This window comes from Diuraphis noxia, unplaced genomic scaffold (assembly GCF_037042655.1).
Source record: "Diuraphis noxia isolate RWA-SAM2 unplaced genomic scaffold, SU_Dnox_SAM2 contig0005, whole genome shotgun sequence".
In the NCBI taxonomy this organism is placed as follows: Eukaryota; Metazoa; Arthropoda; class Insecta; order Hemiptera; family Aphididae; genus Diuraphis; species Diuraphis noxia.
The window spans coordinates 42,295,103-42,320,037 of record NW_028301715.1 but is presented as its reverse complement, the minus strand read 5'-3'; the positions used below and the strand labels follow the sequence as shown (position 1 = coordinate 42,320,037).

The window sequence follows — 24,935 nt, the reverse complement described above, 5'->3', positions numbered from 1 at the left end:
GATATGCAAAAGTCGGCCGCTATCTAGTATGTTTTCTGTTATCTGCAATGGCGTATATATAAATTAATTTGAGGGAGATGGGTTTCACCCCCCCCCCTAAATATGCCACTGGTTATCTGTGCTAGGAACTTATTTAAAATTTCTGTTTTGATACCAATAACCGATGTCGGTAACTAACATTCATTATGTCATAATCTTAAATTATAAATAATAATAATAATCGTAAAAGTTGAATCGTTTTAATTTCAGCGATGAAAATCATTTGTGCGATTTTCGCTGCAGTCATCGTCGGTCAGCTGGCTATGCCATACGCGTTTGTGTATGGGAGCGCCGATGCCAAACGGCTTTACGACGACCTGCTGAGCAACTACAACAGACTCATCAGACCCGTCGGCAACAACTCTGACCGGTTGACGGTCAAAATGGGTCTGAAACTGTCGCAAATCATCGAAGTAGTAAGTGTCACTTTCGAGTGGATTTTCAGGATGGTGTACCTAGAATAACTTTAAAATATTATTAAGTCTTAAATAATACTGCATAGTTATTCATAATGGTTCTTCGTTCAATATCAAAACATGATTGTATATTTTTGATTTTAAGGCTTATAGAGTGATATACGATGATGCGTTAAATTAAATAATTATATTAATTAATGCGGTTCGGTATCCACATAGTAAAAAATATATTCTATGTCTATCTATTCGAAGCTAAAATTCATTCTGAAATTCACTCCACAATACATTTTTAATTTCTCTTCAATATATAAAATATAGGTAATATGATAGTTATTTAAATTATATAACTGTGATACGCATACACAATATCATTAAATTCATAATATCCCCAAGAGCAGTAAATAGTGCCACTTGGCCCAAGATCATGTGAGGACAGGACAAATGCATAGCACCAAACGATTAATTTTGAATAACCCTGTGTAATCTATTATTATTGTCTTTATGTATACTGAAGAGCTACGTACGTTTAATATTTATCTGATTTGTAAAATTATAGGTAGATAGCAGGTACCTACTTTATTTGTATTACTTTGTGATTTCTTAATTCTCTTTAACCCTTTTGGACAAAAATTGATTAAAGTTTCTATAATATTTTTTTTTTTTTTTTTTTTTTTTTAAATTAAACTTTTTATGTACACGCTCAGAATGAAAATAATGAGTTGTAAAGTGCGTGACGCGGGTAAAAGGGAATGAAAATTTTTTTTCCAATATTTTACTACTTCAAAGAAATTAACGGTGTACGTAGTTTTCTAGGCACCATACACATAAATATTCTATTCCAAGCGAATACATGGCAATTCTAACTGTGAATCATTGCTCAGTCTCACATCTGATAATAGTACTAAGACTGGGCTTGTATAATGCACATAAATGTGTACATTAATAACGGTTATTCATAAGATATTATGATGCCGAGGTATATGGTTGTGATCATTTCTAAATTTACATATTTTATAATATTATATCATATATGTTTTTAAAATAATATTATTATGTTCTTCATTATTTTTCATCATAATTGTTTATTATTATAATAATATTATACAATATGTGTATAATTAGCAATAACTGATGCAAAAATATCATTATAATAATATTACTGTTATGGTACTCACCTATATTTCTTTATTTTATGACTGCGTACGTCCACTATTATCGTTAAAAGAAAATATCATGTTATGGTGACATTATCAATTGGGCGTTTTTCATTAAATATGAACTTTTTACTGTGATTACTAATGTTAAAAACGAATTTGATATTTTTATTCTCATCTTGTCAATATTTCGCTACGACAACGTTTAATCATTTCGGGAAGAAAATGTTATTTGACATTTGTGACCTATACTGATGTGAATTTCAGGAGACAGTTGAGATTTATAACGCTGTCTATTTTCCAAAGAACTAAATAATTAATCGTTGTAGTCTTTCAATTACTTTCTTCCCTGAGTACAAAACAATTTATAACGTGTGACATATTGTATGTATTTTGATATAAATTGTTATTTAAAATAAAAATATGTAGGTAGATATTTATTTAGATTTAAATCACACCCATAAAACCTGCATATAGACGTGAAATTCACCAGTTAATATTTTTCAGTAAATTTACTAATGAAATGTACCTATGTAGAATTCGGTAAATTAGTAATTTTTTCTCATTTCTACTTCAACAAAATATAAAATTTATTAATACTAATAGTAATATTTTACAGTAAATTTTCTGAAATAAACAAATATCATTTTTGTTTTTTTTTTTTTTAGAATTTAAGAAATCAAATAATGACGACAAACGTATGGGTCGAACAGGTAAGAAATATCTACGAAAATTGAATTATAAGATTGTTTATGGTAACATATTATTATATATTTTTAGGAATGGAATGACTATAAACTGAAATGGAATCCCGAAGATTACGGAGGAGTGGATACTCTACACGTACCATCCGAGCACATTTGGTTGCCGGACATAGTTCTATACAACAAGTAGGTTTGACATACATTTAAAAAAATATTATGTAAATGTATTTCACATCATTTGGATTTGATTATTTTTAACAGTAACACAAGACGTTTATACCTAATAATATGATGTTAAGATAGACTCAGTAACATGGTAAAAAATGTGAAAAATCATTTTTTTTCCTGATTTTGTAAACAATGTGACAGGTTAGGTACATAATGTAACGACACAATATTGTTCGAATTCATCTGAAACAAATTTACAACTTTATTTAATGAATAATAGGTGTAATAGATTATAACATAAAAACGAATATGACTATATATTTATAAAATAAAATTTAATTAGGTAATAGATAAGTCATAATATTATATAATTTTACACTTTTATATTTTAAGCCTAAAGGAACAATTTTGATAAGTGATAACCATGACCTTTAACATTTACTTACTCTAAAGATAAACATACATGTCATAAACACTAAGAAATGTGAAATAACTCATTAAAATTCATAACAGAATTGTACGACTATCTGCTGACCCACAACTGAACTCAAGAGGTCAGGTTCCATGGCATAATATCTTCGGCCAAAGTATCTTGGTAATGAGAATTCTGCATCTTCAGCGTACATATTCTGTAGTCCATTTACTTGTATTTTACGTCCGATACATTGTTGGAAAAAATATCCTTTTATTTCCGAATTGGGAAACACGTCTTTAAATGCTAATATAAATGTTTGTTCGATATCGATCATAATGATATTTGTATTCAAATTCAGTTCAAATCGTTTTAAAACATTTAAAATTTCTATATACGATCGTTTTATACTATCAGTCGTTAATACGTAAACAACTGGATAAGTTGTTTGGTTACAACAGACGTGTATGGTATATAATTGGGAAAACAATTCTGGAACTGTCCAAAATGTCCCATCTGCCATCCAAATATTACAGTTTTTCGGTATTTTGTAATTATCAATTGTCGATAAAATCAAAATTTTTTTTCGTTCTTATTGTCGTAAAGAAAAAACTGTTTATTATTAACCAACTGATATTCGAGTGGTATATTTAAATCGTTAACTGTTAATGGGTTTTAAACTTCAACTTAAGACCTTACTCTACGGATTGTTTAAGAAATCAGTGACTGACTCGGTAATTGAGCAACAACAACTAATGGAACAGTAGTAACAGCTTATTTAATTAAATTAATTAAACTAATTATTAAATTTCTTGTGGACACTTGATTACGTTTTGCATCATCTTTAATTTTTTCAAAATCTCTAACTTTAATATTGGCACCATTTGGCGCATGTGAATGATATACTTTGTCAATTTACTATGATTTTTATATAATACAATAATCAATAATTTTGGAATAAATGTTTAATTCAATAATTATCTATTCTGTTTCATCTTGGCTACTTATAAAAAACGAACCGCATTTATTTTTAGTATACTCGGTACATCGCCAAATATATTTGTTTTTACCATAACTATAAAAATATAGAGATATCCATATTTTAATAATAACTTATTATCTTTTTAGCTTTTAATAAAAGTAATAATTATATTTGAGAAAGAAAATCAATAGCCCAGTTCATCAGTTGACAATTAATACTGTTATGATAAAATTAATAAACATGAACTTGCTAAAATGTCCAGCTAGAGTTAAGTTGTGACTAATGAGCTTATAAGCCTTCTACCATTCTTATCTTGATGGTATAATATGTATACGTAGTCAACACTTATAGTCCATAGTGACGCTTTTACGGAGATCACCGGCTAATTTTGGCATTAACTATACTAGCATTTATAAAGATATAAAATGTCGATCGGAGATATAATGATATGAAATAATAACGCCTATGTAATGTGACGGAGATAGCACTACTGAAATATTATTTTATTTCTACAAAGTCAAAAACAATAATATGGATGTTGGGATGCACAAGACATACCACCGGAGGTCTTCCGACGTATATTTCAGTATATATAGAGATATAAATTAATTATATAAATATAATTTTTTTTTCAAAATTAGTTTTAAAAATATTTTAACCAAAGATATTTTTACTACCTAAGATATTTTGACCAGTCACTAGAGTTCATAACAGTGAATTAAAGTCGTGTATTTGTCAATCTTTTTGATAATTTACCATATCAAGCATTCCTACCTAGTATTGTACATCACACGTTTTGATTTAACAATTCCTAGTAGGTGTGGCATAACAAATTAAATTTGAAATTATTAAACACTATTCAAATAATTAAAATTCACGAAAAAAAAATATTTTTTTTTTTTAAATAACGTATTTCGTGTTATTACACACGTGGTAATCTTCTATTGTCCAATTATACCGTGTACCGTGTACCGTGTACCGTGTTTCCCGTGTTCGTGATTTTCTTCTCGTTTACAGAAATAATATTATAACATACAAATTATAATATTAAAATGAAAACAAAAACTGTACATTAATTCAATTTTTATATCGTATCTAATCTAGTTATCAGTAAAATCAGAATGTCAGATCAAACACGGAGTGCGTAGGCCATACGGTATACACGGTGAAATACCGCCCTTTTATTGTTAATTAAACAGGGTGTGGTATCTGGTAAGTGATTAATATTCATATAGATCGTATATTATAATATTAAAATGAATTTAATTTTTCGAAAATTTCTTCACTCTCAATCCGTTACCGTATTTATTCGTCATCACTTTATAATATCCGCATAGGATTGGAGTATTTACACATCAATAATATGATATTATATTCGTATACATTATAAATGTATTAAATGTATTTATATAAAATTGTAATCACTTACTACCGTATTAATTAGAGACTAGAGTACATAATTATAAAGCACATTCTAAATTAGAGTACCTATACAGCTGTCAAGTGTATATTATTAAGTGTATTATTATTAACTGTCACAATATGTTTGTCTCGTTACACTCTCGTGAAAATACGTAGTTAAAGTTAAATTATTATAGTTCTAATACATTCTTAAATATTTATTAGAGTTGTCAAGTATTTTTAATAACATAAATTGGATATAGTGATCACGAAAACAAACGTATTATTACACTAGGTATACTTCTGAAATTTGATTGATTATTAATTTATACATATAAGAATATTGACAATATTGTATTATTTTATCCTCTCAATATGAGGTTATACGTACTTGTGGTCAAAGTTAAGACTTTAGTTTGATTACCTGCAATTGTACATTTCGATTTAAACGCATATCGGTGATGATGGTCGATTTATCCATCAGAAACGCATTTGTTGTGTGCAACAAGCAAAAACGTGCTATTATAATAACGCAATATTATTTACAGCGCCGACGGCAATTACGAGGTGACGATAATGACGAAAGCAATACTTCACTACACTGGGAAAGTCGTGTGGAAACCACCGGCCATTTATAAATCCTTCTGCGAAATAAACGTCGAATACTTCCCTTTCGATGAGCAGACGTGCTCCATGAAGTTTGGGTCGTGGACGTACGACGGATACATGGTGAGAAACCGCGCTTGCGAACGGTTGGCGTGATGTGCGTCTCCGAAATATGTTTTCTCTTGTCGATAGCGGTGAAAATGTAATCTTCTGATTTAGGGGGGGGGGGGCTGTCACTGATAAAATAGTCTTACACCATGTATACAGTACAAGTTAATTGATTGAACACCACAGTTGTCGTTGTTACAGTATTGTCAGTATTGATGATATTGGACGTGATACGTCGTCGGCACCGCTCGTAATTAATGATATCGTTGTTATAATTATTTAACAATGTGCATTCTAGAATTCCAGAACTGAGAATGAAAAGGTTCTAAGTAACAATATCAGAATTTTTCAGGAGAGCAATTTTTAACTTTCACATAGTAAATTACTTGCTTTCAAATTCAGATTGTATTATAAATATAACTTTCAGACATATTTATTCGTAAATAATTGTTACTATCAGATGCATTATGAATATTAAGTATTAGGCATCCGCAAACTTAATTAATAAAAATAATTTTAAAAAAATACGTATTTAGAAGAAAAAGTTTTTAGATAAAACATTTTGAATTTTTAAACAGAACTATCTAATATCATAAAGCTTTTTATTGACACAAAAATTTGATGACAATCATTAAAATCGATATAATATTTTTATATATTATAATATTTTTACGGCTCAAAAATACTTTTCGATATTATAATTTATATATTTTCGTATCATCGGCACCTTATATTATTGTGTTGTTGATAAAACGCTAACATACATTGATTAAGAAGACGATTGAACCTTTTAAAATTCATATTGTTATATTATTATAACACAATTAATATTGTTCTCTCAATTTCTTATAATATAACTATAGTAATTATTATTTAATTTTTCAAAATCAAACAATAAAATGATTTTTGAAAAAAGTAGACATGGAAGTTTTCATTCTCAGCCCCTAAATCGTTGAGATAATATTATACCGAAAACACGACACATTTGCGTAGAGCTCGTATAGCAAAATATAATTATATCCTTAAAATAGTGTACCTATTTGGTAGTTTGACATTAATCCTTTTTTTTTTCATTTTCTCTCTCTCTCTTTTTCTCTCTTATTCTTCCGTCTCTTCCTCGTCCGACACACAGATGGACTTGCGGCACATTGCTCAGGCGCCCGACTCGGACGTGATCGAAGTGGGCATCGACCTGCAAGACTATTACCTGTCGGTTGAGTGGGATATCATGGGCGTGCCGGCTGTGAGGCACGAAAAGTTTTACGTCTGCTGCGAAGAACCGTACCTGGACATATTTTTCAACATCACTCTCCGGAGGAAAACGCTGTTCTACACAGTGAACCTGATCATACCGTGCGTGGGTATATCGTTCCTGTCTGTGCTGGTGTTCTACCTGCCATCGGAGTCCGGCGAGAAAGTGTCACTATGTATATCGATACTGCTCTCGCTCACTGTGTTCTTTCTGCTGCTGGTCGAGATCATACCCCCCACGTCACTCACCGTGCCACTGCTGGGCAAATACCTACTGTTTACCATGGTCCTGGTCACGTTGTCCGTATTCGTCACCGTGGCCGTCCTGAACGTTAATTTCAGGTAAATACCCATATGTCAATTAAATACATTATAATTATTAAATAATTGTAAGACGCAGTGAAATTAACAATTCACGCTGTTTAATTTGTTTTCGCGTGTCTGATGCATCAGGATTGCCTATACGTCACGCCGCTCTACATGTCATAACGTTAAATATGAGAGTACTACCTATAGTTCTTATTCTATGCTTCTCTAGATGTATTAAATTATTAATACATAGTTAGCGATATATCATTATTTTTGATAATATTAATGTATAATACACAAAAATAAACCATCTCGTTGATTAAAACTTTAAGATGTTTTAAATTGACATAAAACTAAAACTAAAAGTGATTTAAACGACTAAAATTTAAAATTGTGACAATTAATCTTGATGACATGCTTTAGATATTTATACATTTTTAATGTTGTGATATAAATAATTTATGGGAACCCCATGCTTCATTGAATAATACTAGAATTTAAGAATTTATTTTACAATTATAAAAACATAAAAATATTTTAAAATTTAATTAAATTATATTCAATAATTAATATACATTAAATATAGTGTAAGACAATATTGTAATATAATTTCAATATTAATAATAAATACCGGTTTGGTAATTATTAATTAAGTGGTATCAAAAATATTATTTGAACACAAAAAAGTTACCCTACGCGCGACGCGCTCAACTCTGGCGTCAAATTCGACAATTACAACTTTGCAAGTATTCTAAGTATTAAAAATATTATTTTGAAATTTCGAGTAGTTATATCACGCAGGTTAGCCACTCTCGACATATAGTAAAGTCAAAACGACAGGTGTCAGGATATTATAATATTGTGTATTGACATAATATACGATTGACGAACTGTTTTGATTTCACAGGTCGCCAGTGACGCACAAAATGAGACCGTGGGTAGTAAAACTGTTTATCCAGATTCTACCCAAGGTGCTGTTCATCGAACGGCCAAAGAAAGGAGACTCGATCGACGAAGACGATGACGACGATGACGAAAAGCACGGTGAAATCCTGTCGGGCGTGTTCGACGTGCCGTCTGAGATCGACAAGTACTTGGGCTACAACCGCGGTTATAGTTTCGATTACGACGTACCACCACCTCTGCCGTCGTCCAGGTACTGCGGTGCCAGGGCCGTGTGCGCCGGCGGGGTGAGCGGAGGCCCGGGTGTGAGCGCCGGTGCTGGCATCGTGACCGGGTCCAACGACACGGTGGTGAACATGGCGTCTGACGAGGACGAGGACGCCATCGAGCTCGACGCAGAGGACGAGTACGACGACATGTTCAGCCCGACGACCACGACGGACGACGGTCTGGCCAGCCCGACGTTCGAAAGCCATCACCATCATCACCAGCACCAGCACGGATGTCCGGTGGACCAGCAGCCCAGGCACGACCCGGCCATGCAAACTATTCAGGACGCAAAGTTCATTGCTCAACACGTCAAGAACCAAGACAAGTTCGACGAGGTGAGTGGTGTAGTCATCGCAGGTGGTTTAGAAGAACTTAGAGCGTGCGAAATTTCGTAGTCTTTATTTTTTATGACAAATGATGTTGAACTTAGACCATAGCTGTAACAGCGGGAAACCTGCAATATATAAAATATCGACCTAGGTCGGAAAACCGGCCCCTAGGTGATTAGATAACTAGGAGGTCAGTAGGGGAGAGTGACTTTGATGCAGGCTGTTAGAGTGAGTCAGAGTCTTAACGGATGGTTTTTTTTTTCGTTCGACAGGTTTTTTATTGATTCTAATCCGAATTCTCATCGTTAAAATTACACAAATAAAATAAAATACTCACAAGGTGCAGTTACTGAGTGTATTACTTCCACGGGTATTCGGATTTTCAAAAACATTACCGAACATTTAATATAATATTATTATTGTAATACTGCTGTGTAGATAACAGTTATATTGTGCTTTCGATAACTCGCCTTCCAATGTAGTGGTATACCAATGTTTTATCGTTCTTTTTTTCCGTAGATCATCGAAGACTGGCAATACGTGGCCATGGTCTTGGACAGGCTGTTCCTGTGGATATTTACGTGCGCCTGTCTCATCGGAACGGCCTTGATCATATTCCAAGCGCCGGCCCTGTACGACAAGACAAAGCCCATCGACGTTGTTTACTCGAAAATCGCGAAAAAGAAACTGCAAGCCATTTTATGAGACACCACAACAATACAAAGCTCAATGACATTTTTTAGTAAACAACTTAGTGAATACAAACAGTTAATCGATAACAATCCTATAATAATGTATAAAATATACTTCGTTTTACTAATAATCAAGTTTTTATTATATATTATGTTTTTTGTTTTTTTTATAATTGATTTTTCATGAATGGTGTGAAACGTTGTTGCCGATAAAACAATATAATATTATCAATAATTATCGTTTAACAGTTCATATTTTATTTGTTATAAATTATTATTGATTATCATTAGATTTATTATTGAATGCAGCCATTGACCGTGGTGCCATCAGTTATCATAATAATATTATTATATTGTATAACTTATATTGTTATGATTTGAAATTATTTCGTTTAATACTGAGACTAAGTATAATATGACCCGCATTTGTTTAAATATTCAACCTCTGAGTTGAATCTCACTAAGTTATTCAGATAAATGCTTTGTCATTACAACTCATGTCATTTGGTTTCTTGAAAATAAACGAATGATGTAATTAATTCTTTTTTCGTTATTTATTTTTTTAGATACATAAAAACAAATTATTAATTATATAAGTAATAAAAACACTCACTACACTTAATTTATACTAAACATAATTTAAACCTAAGACATAAAGATAAATACACATTTTATGTACCAAAGTATAAAAGAGATTGAGACATGATTTATTGAACTTAAAAATAAAATTGTATACTAAAATGTTGATATAATTTACCCTCACAAATTTTTAGTCCAAAATCAAAGTCTTAAACGAAATTTTTTCGTATAAAATCGACTTTTTCTTCTTCGGCCTTTTAGACTCGTCTGATTTATAATTTACGTTAGACAAAAACCAATCATTATTCTTCAATATCAACGTTTTCCATTCCTCTGAAACATAATATATTATTTATATGATTAATGTTCAATGTGTTACACTATGGAGCCAAAATGTAATTATGTCAAATTTCTGAACTATATATAGCAAACATTTACAGTTTATAAATAATATGTGAAGTGGAACTTTTAGAACTGAAAATGAAGATTGAAAAATATATTCTAGATAAACGTATGAAAATAATTATGAAAACTATATGAATATTAAATAATTTAAGATTTATTTATGTTACAAAATGTCAAAAAACAATATTTTGAAGAAAAATCTTTTGTTTCTAATCAATTTAATCAAAAATAATATTGGCAATTCAAATTATTGTAAAAAATAATAAACAGCTTAACTTAAATAATTGTTTTCCTAGTCAAAATTTAAAAATAAATAGACATACAATTTGGCTATTTTCAATAAATTCTCCAAAAAATGATTTGACATTTAAAAAAATTTAAATAATTTTATCGAGCCATTTTGTTGCAAATATGAACAATAACCTTATTTTATTTATTAAAATAAGATAATGACACGGCCTTCCAATAGGTATTTCATCATTTTATGAAATATTGACTAGACCAATAGCTATTTAATTTATCACATAATTTTGTCACTCATTATATAGCTATACATATTATAGTCCATGTATAGGTTTAAATCATATAAGAAACCAATACAATACATTATTTATGTTTTTTCTCTCTATTTTTATAAACATCATAGAAACGATAAATCCTACCATTTAAATATAATGTCAATACATTATAATATTATGAAATAATTATTAGTGAGTCTAATAAATAGTAATTTTTACCTCTGATCACGTCCAAATTACCATTACATCCTCCGTATTCAATGGGAAGTGAATCTCTTGGTATGTGTTCCCAGAGAGTTTCGAGGTTCTTGTGGAAAGATAACTAAAAATTTTAATAATAATTCAAAAATTATATTACGATTTAATTAAGTAATGTATACTCAGTGCTGCAGTTGGTACTAAAGCACACACATTACACACATTTTAAGTGCAAAATTAGCATAACACTTACTCTGGCAAACATTTTTTTCGACACAAATGGTTTTAAAATATTTTTGGCTACGTCAATAAAACTTGGCGGGAACAAAATATGAGTGTGTTTCAGACGCAATGGATATGCTTTCTGAAAAATTACAGTAATTTTAATAATATTGACAGTCAAATAAACTGTTTAAGTCGTCAGACGTCACGGAATGACATAAGTGCCAACCCAAAGTGAGAATTTCCTTTTATTTATTTAATAATATTCGGTATTTCCAAATAAATTTATGAAAATTATATAATTATATGACACATTGGTTATTATCTGTAAGAAGCATTAACGTTTCTCATTCATAACCTTGACCGTAAAACACTTAGGTACCTATATAATCATTTTTACCAGTGCAATGGATACTCTCACACGTTTAGACTTTAAGTACACCATTTATTTAGATGACTAAAATCAATAACTAAAACCCTCGCCGCCATAGTATGCTATTCTATAATAATTTTCTCCTTTAGGGAAAATCTATGAACCATGAGTTTGTTTTTGTTAATATTAGCGAACCATAATAACGAAAATCTTAAGAAAAAATCGGTCAACACCATATCGTATATCAAGCCCAAAAACAAATTTATGTTAAAATACAATTTTTTAGTAAAATTTTATGAAAATGTATTTTATTTTACAATTTAACTTAAATTTAAAGCCCATATTTTATATTAGCCTCATCCAGGATACGCCATGAATTGGTTGACTCTTAAAGTTATAATCGTCTATCAAAGACTTTTTACAACTTTAACAAAAAAATATAATATTAATCATTATGTTTATACATTCTCTATGTAATATAAAATCTATAAAAATTAATGAATACAAAAATAAAAAAACACATAATACATCTACGAAAATCAATAACTATTATTTTTGTCATACCTTCATCTTTTTTTTCAACTTAATCGAAAACAGTTTGTTTACGTATGCTAATATTAACTTTATTAAACCTAAGCTCTCTCTGATTTTCCAAATAAAATTATGGTTATTTACGCCTAATACCATTTTATTTTATGTGCTCAAAAAATGCATGCCTGTTGTACCCAAACTTTTTGAATTTTGGGTCAATGTGTCCAAACGTGCATCGTCCATCAATTTGTTTAAGACACCGTTTTACTTATTATTTACTTATTGATATTTTCTGTATTGTACCGGCACCTATATTATAATATTATACGTAGTCACTAAGTTTATTTTTCACTTACATAACAATAAATATATGGTATAACTAGTTGAAATGGTATATAATATTATACAATAACTGTTACATAGGTAACCTAACAAATATTAACAAAATTATTAGTAACAACCTATCAAACTTAATACATCAGATGAAAAAAAAAATTATATTTATTATTTGGGAAATTAATCGCACTTTATTCGTTTGTTCTTAAAAAAAAAAAAAAAAAAAAACCATTGCATTATTTAAGCAATGTTTACTGACCTGTGCATGTTTGATGAGATTCTTCAGCTGGAACAAGTCAAACTGACTTATGTGTGACAACGTAATGTGCCTCGTGTCAATCAAAACGTGTATACCAGTAAAATCGATGCCTTTCTTCTGATAGATATCCAACATCAAGCGCATTCTCTTGTATATCTCGATCGGCCGAAACAAATGTGAATTGGTTTCACTGAAGTGGTAGTACATTATTTTAAGTCCATCAGGCGTGTGTTTGGGCAACATAACCATGGTCCTGTGGAAATAAGTCTGCTGTATAAGTACTGGAATAATTAGATTTGATCACATAGCGGAGGGTTTCAAAGTAGGTACTCAAAAAATATATTATAACTCATAATATGCTATATCATTTTTTAACATAAATGTTTTTGGACTGGATACATTTGTTTTCAAATCTTTTTTTTTTTTTTTTGTAACCGATATTTTGTAACCTTTTGTCCATCCCCACAGAAACACAAATCAACTGTAAAACCTTCGTTTTTTTAAAATTAATTTAAACCAAAACCGTTTGATTTTTTATTGTACCTATTTTACTATAAATGCACCGCAATAAAAAATAATTGAAATAATAACTATACAGGTTTTGAATTATTCTAAAAATCGATCTGTAATAATTGTTAATTCAATAAGTCCCCAACAAAATTTATATATTTATCCAATATACTAAACCAAAAATTCCTCAATTTTTTTTACACAGAAAATATATACATGTGTACAGTATATATATATATATATACATATATCCTAATTTTTTAAATTGTATTTTTATCAGAATTTAAAAATGTAAGTACATTAAATAATATATGCTGGGCACATGGTGACAATAATCAAACTAAAATATAACAAAAGATTTTCAATAAGTTCCATGAAGAATAATAAATTCTCGTGTGTAAAGTTTATTTTTATTCTTTCGGAATGCATAATACCTATCAAATTGAGTAAATCGACTAACAAATAACGACTCACTAAGGTCAATTCTCTTTCATAAATTAAAATCGTTTCAACTCATTTTACATAGTTGTAAAAACTAACACCTAATATTGTACTATTCTGAAAGCTAATATAGGAACTGTGTAATACACTAGATTTACTTACAAATATTCAAACAGATCACTCTCCACATAATTTGGTAGATCACACACATCGTAGACCTGTGGAAACAACGTTTTCAAGCGAAAATGACTTTCTACCGCGTTTTTTGTTTTTTCTACATTATTTTTCGTCAGTCGTAAGAATCCTTCGATCCAAAAATTTATTTCATCTAAATCGTCAAATAAATATTTTTATGATTAAAAAAATCGATAAAAATGTTTTTTTTTAGAAACATCACTAATTGTCTATAATAGCCTATATAATATTAATAATAGTTACCATTTTTAGATTCTGGAAATTTGGGCAAATGTGGTTGTGTTAGCATCCAACTCCTGACCGTGGCTACATCTTTTATGATTTGATCTTTAGTCAAACCATATTCTTTCTTTAATCTTTTCACTTCTTCTTCGTTAGGTATCACGTGGTATTCCGGCATTTTTATTCAAAGTTTATATGACTGTAAAAAGAGTGAAAATCGTATTTTATGGGCCGATACTTACTTATCTAAAAGTGTTAAGTTACGACATAAAAAATAAAACTACCTAGTCTTTATAGGATATTATAATTTATAACACTATATATATAGGGTGTTATAACACTGATTGTTTTCTCTCTCTTCTCTCTAACTTAATTTATAATAAACACTTAAAATAAATATGTCAGATTCTCAAATATATAAATAACTCTTACTAAATGTCCTCTATAATTTTTATAAAGAGTGATTTTACACTAAAGATTACTTAAAAACTATAATGTGATTTGAGACACGAGTTCTCTTAATATCTTAGCGGGGATCAGTATTCATTATATACCTACATACTATTGATATTATTATTATTATTATTATTATTATTATTATTATTATTATTAATATAGTATGAAATAAAATAAAAATTATTTTTAGGTTAGATTCAAAAGAGATAACAAATATTGCAACAGTATATTAAACGTCGTAGGAAAGGTTAGTTTGTATCACATTATAAATAGTAATTTATTTTATATTAATATAAGTCTTTCGATGAATATTGGATTATTGTGGTTAATTTTTTATTTTTTATTCAAACATCTTCAGTCCTAAAATCAGCTGTATTTTTCACATAACATACGACTATTATGAACACAGGAAAATAAATTATAACAAACGGTAGTCGACTAACATCGAAAATATTAAAATCAATCTTGATCAACACTATGACGCCCAAACCGTGTTCTTGAAATGTTAAAATGTCTTGTGCGCCGATCGACATACATCCAATGGAGACTTTGGTGGAAAACTACTAATAATACCGATACAAAATTATTCCCGTTTAGTTTTACTTTCGTATTACCCACATCTTTGACCATAAGTGAAGTCGACAACTGCAGCGACGAAGACTATTACGCACTTACGATTTAACCGATGAGATCGTGGTTAACGTATACCATGTTAATATTTGCCCATTAGGTACCGACATAGTGCCTACCAACCTTATAACCGCAAGTCGAACAATACAATAAATACACTGAACTGCTGCCTCACGTTATAATAATATGACGTAGAAATATTGGTGGGACCCTGTGACAATGGGTCGGATCGCTGGAATAATGTTACGTTCTTATTATTTACTTCACACAATAATTATTACCAACTGACGTAACCATATTAAGTCTGCAACGACTTTTTCGCAAATATTGCAAATGTATTCAACGCAACGGTGGTATTAATTAAAACATACTTCTTTTTATCATTGAAAACTATTGTGTTCATAATATTATACACATGTGTTTCGCGTATATAGGTATGCATGAGAAAATCGAGTTTTGTAAATCGCATAATTTATAGTACTAACATGTTAGAAATATCAAACTATATAATATCATAACATGTGGAGTCGAGATTCTCATACATTTTACATACACACAACGATGAAAGGCCAACAAATTAATATTGGTATCGTCTGCAAGCGAAATCGACAACCACGAGGTCAAGATAATAATATATAATATTATCTTTCAATGTACAAACAAAGCAACAACTACGAACACAGGGTTAAAATTTACATATTTTCATATAGGATATATTTTATACCAAGTCATAGAATTTTTATTATTTTTTTTAATGTGTTTTAATTCATTAATTTCGTGGTATGATTACTATCGGGAATGTTCAATAGGTAGTGATAATTGATTTTAAATAGCATACTATGAGCACATTTCGAGTGAAAAAGAATCATTTGATAGTACCTATATCATTCAGGCGTAATGCATTTATAATAATATTACTAGGTCTAGCATTTCTATGCATTTGCATATTTTGTCATTTCACTCCACTTAAATTGGTTATTATATTTGTGTATACGATTCTGCTGATACTGAATTGAATTAGACAATTTTTTTTATTCACATGTTTGCATATTTAACATTTTTGATATTTTATTTTAAAATATATATATATATAAAATCGTATTCGCCTAAAATGAAGATTTGCAATGATTGTTTATACGTTATTAATAGAATTATATTCACAAATTTCCGTAATATGGGTCGGTTATATCGAAAAAAAATAAGATTTTATCTTCAAACAAGCTTGATAAATTAATAATCTTAAATCAGACCCATGTTTGAAGTTTAGATGGAACATTTTAAATAATTTAATTTTGTGTCATTTAATTTTCAGTTAAAAAATTACAAAAAAAATTAACGATATTATAAAATACCCAAACTTCTAACTTCAAAGTAAATCTACTAATTAAAAAAAAATTTTTTAATTATATAATAAAGTTTGCAAAACTGATATTAAAATACTTTATTATTTTCTATATGAAAACTATTTAATGATTGATAGAATTTAAAATATGTTTTAAGATAAATTAAAAATACTACCACAATATACTGTCCTAAACCACATTTATTGAACCTCAAAGATGAAGTGATGATCTATAGATTTTGTATAAGTCACTCTATAATATAGGATGGAGATCTTATCCAAAAAGAAGAATCAACACTGTATCTAACTTACGAAGACCCTGTCACAGTCAAACACTTTCTTGAACACTGTCGAAGCCCCAAAATATCCAAAGTAGCCTAGGGATTCCAAACATCCTTTTTGAAGCTCTTAATCCAATTAAAAATATTAGCAAAAATAAATATTTTTTTAAATATATTGACACGTATAACTCAATTTAAGAAATTGAATATACTAATTTACAAGTAATTAATATTATTATTTTTGTAAACTAATAACCTTAATTGTTGATATTTTAATATTTTAAATTATTTGTAAGTCCTTGTCCAAATAATTACAGTTAATAATTAAGATAATTACATGGCACACATATATTTATTTTATTTTATTATTTAGTCTTTAGATAAATCTATTTAAATAGGTATATAAAGGTATATATTGCATTAATTTAACCAGAAATTCGAAGAAATTGTATCGCTAAAATAACAAGTGTTTATAAATGTCATGAAATTTAAAATTGTGAAACAGTTCATGAAATGTTTCAAATGCATGAAATATTTCAGTATTTTAATTTTTTTTTTTTTTTTAATTTAGATTATTTGTATTTATTTTCATAACTTAACTCCACAATTTTACAAAAAATTTTATAAAACAATCAATAACTATTCATTATTGATAATTTTATTTGGTTAGATTTTTAATAAATATTCATCATTAATATTTGTATCAGAAAAAAATTCAATATTTGGCGTTTTTGTGAAATATCTCATCACATGGTGAAATATTTCATACCTCAAACACTATCTAAAACATTCAATTAGGCAACTTGAATTAGATATTTATAATAACAAATTGAATATATAAAAATCAAAAACAAAAACAAGAATGATGCAAGTTTATTTTGCATAACTTAAAATTGTTTGAACTAATGAGTATTAAATACACAAAATAATAATTAAACACGTGCTAGTACTAACAGGAAGCAATCAAACAGACAACACTAAATTATTTTCATAATTCATAAACTATAAAGCAATGATAAATATTATATTATTTTCATCACATCTCAATGTAATTTCAACTAGCTAATTTGAAATACCTACTTAAGTTGTTATATGTCGTATATTAAATTTCGTAATTAAATAATTACTGTAAAAAATTTTAAAATGCTTGAATTATAGACTTAATAGTAATAAATTTAAAAAAAATACAATTCTGATTGAAACAACATAAATATAATCCTTCAAAAAAAAACCCGTAGTTAAACGACACACAGAATAACATAAGAAATGCATTCGTCTCATTACATAAATAAGACAATAATTATTAATAAATTAGTAATAACATCGGCAAAGAATCCAATCGATAGTTAACAATAAACAGTAGATTTTTTTGCCGATATTCTTAAAACAGATTCTGATTGTAAATCTACTTAACTTTTGTGTCAGAAAATATCCATTTTATTGTTTAAAGTTATCGAAAATCAAAGACAATGCAAAAGAATAACGAAACCTATAAATGGCTGAAAATCGAAACATCTATTTATTGACAAAACAATATTATTATCACTCCTTTATGACAATATAACATTATTAACATATTCGTTGTTTATTGTAGGCATTGATCTTTACGTTTTTATGACATTGAATTTAGAACTTCGTCTTAAACGACACCCGTACATTTCTATCCAAGGCTGGATCTACGAAACTACAGTTTAATAACCGGTTGGGTAACATAGCTGTATAAAGTCCTTTATGTTTCTTTGCATACATCATCTAATAGTATATACGAGCATGTGCGTTTCGTGGAGAAAACAGGATTTATTGAAATAATATTTCGATTATTATTAACCAGACTTCCGCAATGTAGCATAGTACAGCCTTATCATAAAAGAATGAAAAATGTTGTTATTATATATTTATTATTAAATAAAAGGTAACTAAATGATAATATATTATACCAAGTACTTCTACGTTGTATTAACTAGATATTTAAAATTTTGAGTTAAATTGAAAACGTCAAATGCTATTTTAATAATTATTACCTCTTTAAAACCCGAGAAAATGTTTCGTACAAAATATATTGTTATCAATTGGCTCTATAATAGAATGAGAAAAAAAATCACTTGTACATTTTAAGGCCTGATAAATTCAGCTGTAAATAATTGTTAAATAAAAATGACTCTTAACTTGTGGCTTTCATCATGAATAATTGAAAATTTAAGAAACGGAACTTCAATTTCAAAAGTCACTGAATTTTTTTTTTTATACGTTTTAATAGAAACGATGAATGTTTAATTTGAAATTGTTTAATATAAAAGTAGTGGCATGTGACTTTTTATTAGATGTCTTAAAAACAGTGGATGGTGACATTAATTGAAAAAATAAAAGTCCACGTAATAATGATTAAATTACCAACATACAATAAGTTCTAAAATATTGCTAATTCCTTGAAACTCATATCTGACATTATTAATTAAGTTAACACAAACTACACATTTGGATTTTAAATATTGCATGGTCCATTTAAGTTATAATGTAACGCATACCTATTATTTTGAAACTATAGTATAATTACTAACTATAGTAGATTTTTATAACTACAAGTGATTCACAAATTACAAAATTTAAGTATGATTGAATTTATAACTCATATGTTATATTATAGATAATACATAATATTAAATAAATTTAGTACCTATACATAAAAATAATTGAATAAGTAAGTTGATTTTCGAAAAATCCAAAAGGTTCCTCTCTTTCATTACACCATACCCTCGACGACAAGAACATTGAAGCGATCTATAATTTTTTCCATGAGATAAAATCTAAATCAAAAGTTGTAAATTTTTCTAATATGATTTTATATTTTCAAGGACACTATGTATTTTAATGTGTATGTATTATCTTCTAAGTTAACGCAAGATGATGACCTATGAAATTGAATGCAAGTTCACCAAATAACATAAAAAAATCGAAAAAAAAAAATGGTCCTTTTAGCTAGTTAATTATTTAATATCAATTAACTCTATAATCCGGTCTAACTCAAATGCATTGAATCGTTGAATCAACCTTCTACAAAACGCTCACGTATCATATTTTCTTCCGCATTATCGATAATCATGGTGTTTATAAAAACTTATTGTTCGAATACATTAACTAATTGAAAATATAGTTTTATAAATTAAACTGAAGGTGGCCCAACCAATAATCTGAAAGTCCACAACTATATTCAGTCTTTTTTCCAAATAATTATAACCAAAACATGGAATTCAACTACGCAGTTTGATTATCAATAAAACAAAATGGACCAATTTCTTTAAACTAATAGTTCATTAACTTTGTGTTGTACGATATAAAGATGAATAAAGAGAATAAATTTACATAATTATTTTAATTCGATAAATTATCAAATTCTCTATCGTAATATTAATAATATTATGGATGACTAATTTAAATGACGAAGTCAATAAAATTACATAAAATTCAAAATAAGAAACATTTAAACAAAGACCCCATAATTACGAATCGTTATTTTGAAGTTTAGTAGTAAGTACATGCTTTATTATCTTCTTTTATCTACACTTTTAACATAATAAGTCTAATAAAACATGACTGTTTTGCATGGTATTTCCTAAATTTTAAATATTACAAATTAGGATGATTATATTTAATTACCTATGGGTGTCAACTGTAAATAGAAAACGAGAGGTGGTAAAATAATATTAAATTATAAACAAAATTCAGTTATTTGATTCGACAAAATGCTTTGTTTAAAATCAATTTACAAAATATATATATCATACTATACTATTAACAAAACGTTTAAACTTTGTGGTATTATCTTGTTACATTTTAAAGTCAAATATTTAAACGCAACTTAATAATAATTATATGTATAAGTGTACTAACCTTTTTAATACAAATTCGAAATAATGTCGAAACACAATGATTATTTTTCAGGTGCAAATTATTTCTCAGCACTACATAGATATGAGCTAACTGAAGTAAATACGAAACGGATACCCAAGAACACAACAAACCAAATTCTACTGGTTTTCCTTGAACACGTCGACGTAAAATAATACACAAACAAGTTTTTCATACTCGCGATTCTTTATTAAACGATGCGAACAGAGTGCATAAATAAATGATAAAAAAAAAAAAAAACAATTATGAATATTAAGTGTTTATCATACTTCTCCACAATGATATAATTTTATTCTACTGCACAAATATACAAATACAGCTTTATTCGCATTGCAGTTTGAAACTGTCGATTCTACAGATTCGCTGTAGAAGTTCCCAAAATCTGTTTTCGCGTACTACTTCTTGTGTTTATTTCTATTTAATATAATTAAACTAACAACTAAAAATAGAACCATTCAAAGTTCAACGATAAATCTACGTCAAAAATATGATCAAACGGTAAAAATGTACATGAAATATTTAAAAAATAATAATTATTATTATCTACGTCAATGTATGTCGTCGTTTACGTGCGGCTTATTATTTTATTGGTGTCACTATATAATAATATTATAATTCTGGTTGGAAATTAATATTAACGTAAAATAACGTAAATAAAATATAAAACAATATTAAACCCGTCACAAACATAAGAATAATAATTAATAGTTTAATTTATTTTCCGTACCAAAATAAGTGATCTTTGACGTAATACACTTTGGACACCCCTGATCTAGACTCTAGACGCTCGTAATATACGAATACCGACATAATTGTACTTACCTGCACAATAATAACATTACTATACTATAAAATAGGAAAATGTGTTATACAAAGAACGTTTAATGGGAAAAACAATTATTCAATGGTCAATTTGGAGTTTATGATTTTTAATTATTATTATTCGACAAGAAGCAATCGTTGAATAAATAATAGGGCTGAAACTTGATTTCGGGAAACCTATAATTTTAAACTGAAATATCGTAACTCGTTTTGGCATTGGGAGAGATGAAATGTATTTCTGGTTTTAGTAGGTACACCTTGATAATTGAACAATGATTGCAAGACAAGTGCTTCGATTGAATCGTGAAAATAATTTAAAACATAACATTTTTTCTTCGAAGTTCTATGTACCGACTACCGAGTAAGAAAAACTTTCCTCTTTCCTCTAATCTCCCGCTAGAGATATCAATCATCGGACAATGATCGACTTAAAGAAGCACCAAAAAACTTAATTGTTTACAAGTAAAAATAGTTTTTTAATTTAAGTCACAACAGTTTTTGTAAACATAATTCTAATTCGTTGGAAAAAATGTAATATTTTATGTAACGCTCAAAATGATTTTGAAGATGACACATCAATCGATTATTATTCAAAAATATTTAACCATTTGTACACGATTCGCAGTATGTTTAGAAAAATCAATTGTATGTGCCTATAGATTTATAGTTTTAATCAACGTATGTTGACACCGATTTACTCGCAAAATAAAAAAAAGAAAAAACTCAAAAAACTATAGGCACACTACGTCGTACTTTATGTCTACGGGGTGATTCTTTTAAGTGGGTACACAAATTATGTCAAAAAGTATTTACTTTTTTCAAAATATTTTTTTACAACGTTTTAAGTTGTTAAAAAACCAACGTTTTTATTAAAAAATTATATTTTTAAATATTTTTTATCCTTATCATTTTTTAAGTTTTTTACTTTTTTGAATGACAACATAGAGTTTTAATTTCATATTCCAAAGCAGAATATTTTTCTAAGTATTTTGATTCATAAAAATCGAATTTAGGACGAGTAGTTTATGAGTTAATATGTATTTAAAGTTTAGACAAGCAGAGTAGTGGACAGACATTTTGCGGGGTAACCCTGTACCACTCCACTCTGCCAATATAAACTTTAAATACTTATAACTCATAAACTACTCGTCCTAAATTCGATTTTTATGAATCAAAATAATACTTAGAAAAATATTCTGCTTTGGAATATGAAATTAAAACTCTATATTGTCATTCAAAAAAGTAAAAAACTTAAAAAATGATAAGGATAAAAAATATTTAAAAATATAATTTTTTAATAACAACGTTGGGTTTTTAACAACTTGAAACCATGTAAAAAAATATTTTGAAAAAAATAAATACTTTTCGAGATAATTAGTGTACCCACTTAAAAGAATCATCCTGTATATGTGAACAACAATCCAAAATATTTTATTTCTTATAATCAAGAACTATATATTTAAAAAATTCCATTTAAGATGTTTGCTCACAATTGTCGTATTTATTCTACGATTGTAAAATTGTGACTTTATGACTTGGATCGAAAGTCGGTTTTGTTAAATTTAAACTAGTTAATAATATTATTACTTGAGTTCGATTACCTAAAATCAAATATAATTGGTAATTGACTTAAAATATCGGTCGTACACAATAATTTATATAAGTTTCAATAACGTATGACCAAATAATTGTTTCATAGGCACATTTCGATGATACATTTTACACTCTCATACATCGAATAACAGACGTATTTTTTCAAAACAAGAGCCATCAAAAATATTCATAATAAACTTAGCAAAGATTCTCTCAAGTAATTACAGTATTAGTTTGTGGAGAAAACATTGATGACCTGATGAATGGTATACCAAATTAAATAGGAAAATATACGTACTTGAAAATGATAACCATGCGGAAGCCGTAAGTCTTATGTTTTAAGGTCCAACACTGTATTCAAGCGAACGGTATTAGGCTCATTACATAAATCAATTTTACTCTCCACATTTCCAGATACATTAGACAATAAATGCAATTCTTTAGCCGAAACAGAATTAGAAAATGTATAATTTAATAAATTATTAAAAATATGAATGGCCACCGCGGCAAAGAGATTCTATGTATGGGCTCAGTAAAATATCGTATCAAAGCTCAGCTCATGAACGAAATACACTGCAGGTCCCGGTGAAAAATATATCAAATTAAAAAGGAAAATATACGTAAGTAGGCACTTTGAAATTATAACTGTGTGAAAAACGTGTGTCTTACATTTTATATGGCTCAACTGTTCCCAAACTAATGATAATTTTGTGCGCAAACAAGTTATCTTTTTGATATTTGTACGCAATCCAGGACCGCCCATAACATATTATAGACAGTGCAAATTTGTATCAGTGTAACACTTTCCGGACTGTTCAAAATTTCGTATAGATATTATAACCTAGTTACTTCCCATAGATGGTTAAGATTAATACAAATCCGCAAAATTAACTATGAATTTTCCAACTTATTCGTCAAATTAAAACTAATTTATCACTATAAATTGATATAAACCACACATAAAAAACATATAAAGTTTACAAGTTATAAACACCAAATAAAGTTTCCCCAAGTTGTATGCCATGGCCAGTAAAATGTTGCATGAATATTAAAATTAAATAAATTCTATTCCGTAGTGAAAATGTATAATTTACATCAATTTGTATTCAATAAAATTCAGTAATACACCTACATTTTAAATATAAAATTGTATAATACAATAATGACCTTACCGATGTACTCGGGGTTGATAAATATTTCAGTTGCTTCGGATAAATCGTTTGGCACTTTGATAAATAAACTCACGCCCGTGACAACACAATTTATTAAAAAAACGAATAATATTTTAAATTAGAATATTTTATAAATTTGCGTCTATTTTATCGATTTATTTGTTTTCTTAGAATACTTAAGAAGCTCGAGTTCGAATGCT

The 24,935-nt window shown here is 28.4% G+C and overlaps 2 protein-coding genes across 8 annotated transcripts in view; one reads left to right on the top strand and one right to left on the bottom strand.

The window, feature by feature from the left end:
- LOC107166178 (acetylcholine receptor subunit alpha-like 1) overlaps positions 1 to 10,283 on the top strand; it is a 14,059-nt gene extending 3,776 nt beyond the window's left edge. For both annotated transcript variants that reach the window (XM_015514737.2, XM_015514736.2), the window contains 7 exons: positions 250 to 455; positions 2,278 to 2,322; positions 2,390 to 2,499; positions 5,825 to 6,005; positions 7,123 to 7,583; positions 8,458 to 9,058; positions 9,572 to 10,283. In XM_015514737.2, coding sequence (XP_015370223.2) covers positions 252 to 455; positions 2,278 to 2,322; positions 2,390 to 2,499; positions 5,825 to 6,005; positions 7,123 to 7,583; positions 8,458 to 9,058; positions 9,572 to 9,757 — 1,788 coding nt within the window. In that variant the 5' untranslated portion in view covers positions 250 to 251 and the 3' untranslated portion in view covers positions 9,758 to 10,283. The remainder of the gene's footprint in view (positions 1 to 249; positions 456 to 2,277; positions 2,323 to 2,389; positions 2,500 to 5,824; positions 6,006 to 7,122; positions 7,584 to 8,457; positions 9,059 to 9,571) is intronic.
- LOC107166179 (alpha-tocopherol transfer protein-like) lies at positions 2,516 to 24,935 on the bottom strand. 6 transcript variants are annotated; one of them, XM_015514740.2, is made up of 8 exons: positions 21,131 to 21,283; positions 14,555 to 14,732; positions 14,279 to 14,444; positions 13,166 to 13,418; positions 11,698 to 11,808; positions 11,466 to 11,568; positions 10,502 to 10,656; positions 2,516 to 2,724 (listed from the first exon to the last, which is right to left on the bottom strand). In XM_015514740.2, the coding sequence occupies exons 2-7, from the start codon at positions 14,709 to 14,711 to the stop codon at positions 10,514 to 10,516; spliced, it is 933 nt and encodes a 310-aa protein (XP_015370226.1). In that variant the 5' UTR covers positions 14,712 to 14,732; positions 21,131 to 21,283; the 3' UTR covers positions 2,516 to 2,724; positions 10,502 to 10,513. The 6 variants fall into 6 exon arrangements, with proteins under 6 accessions (XP_015370226.1, XP_015370225.1, XP_015370227.1 ...); XM_015514739.2 differs by lacking the exon at positions 2,516 to 2,724 and adding an exon at positions 8,086 to 9,682; XM_015514741.2 differs by lacking the exons at positions 2,516 to 2,724; positions 21,131 to 21,283 and adding an exon at positions 24,736 to 24,935 and having other exon boundaries at positions 10,280 to 10,656.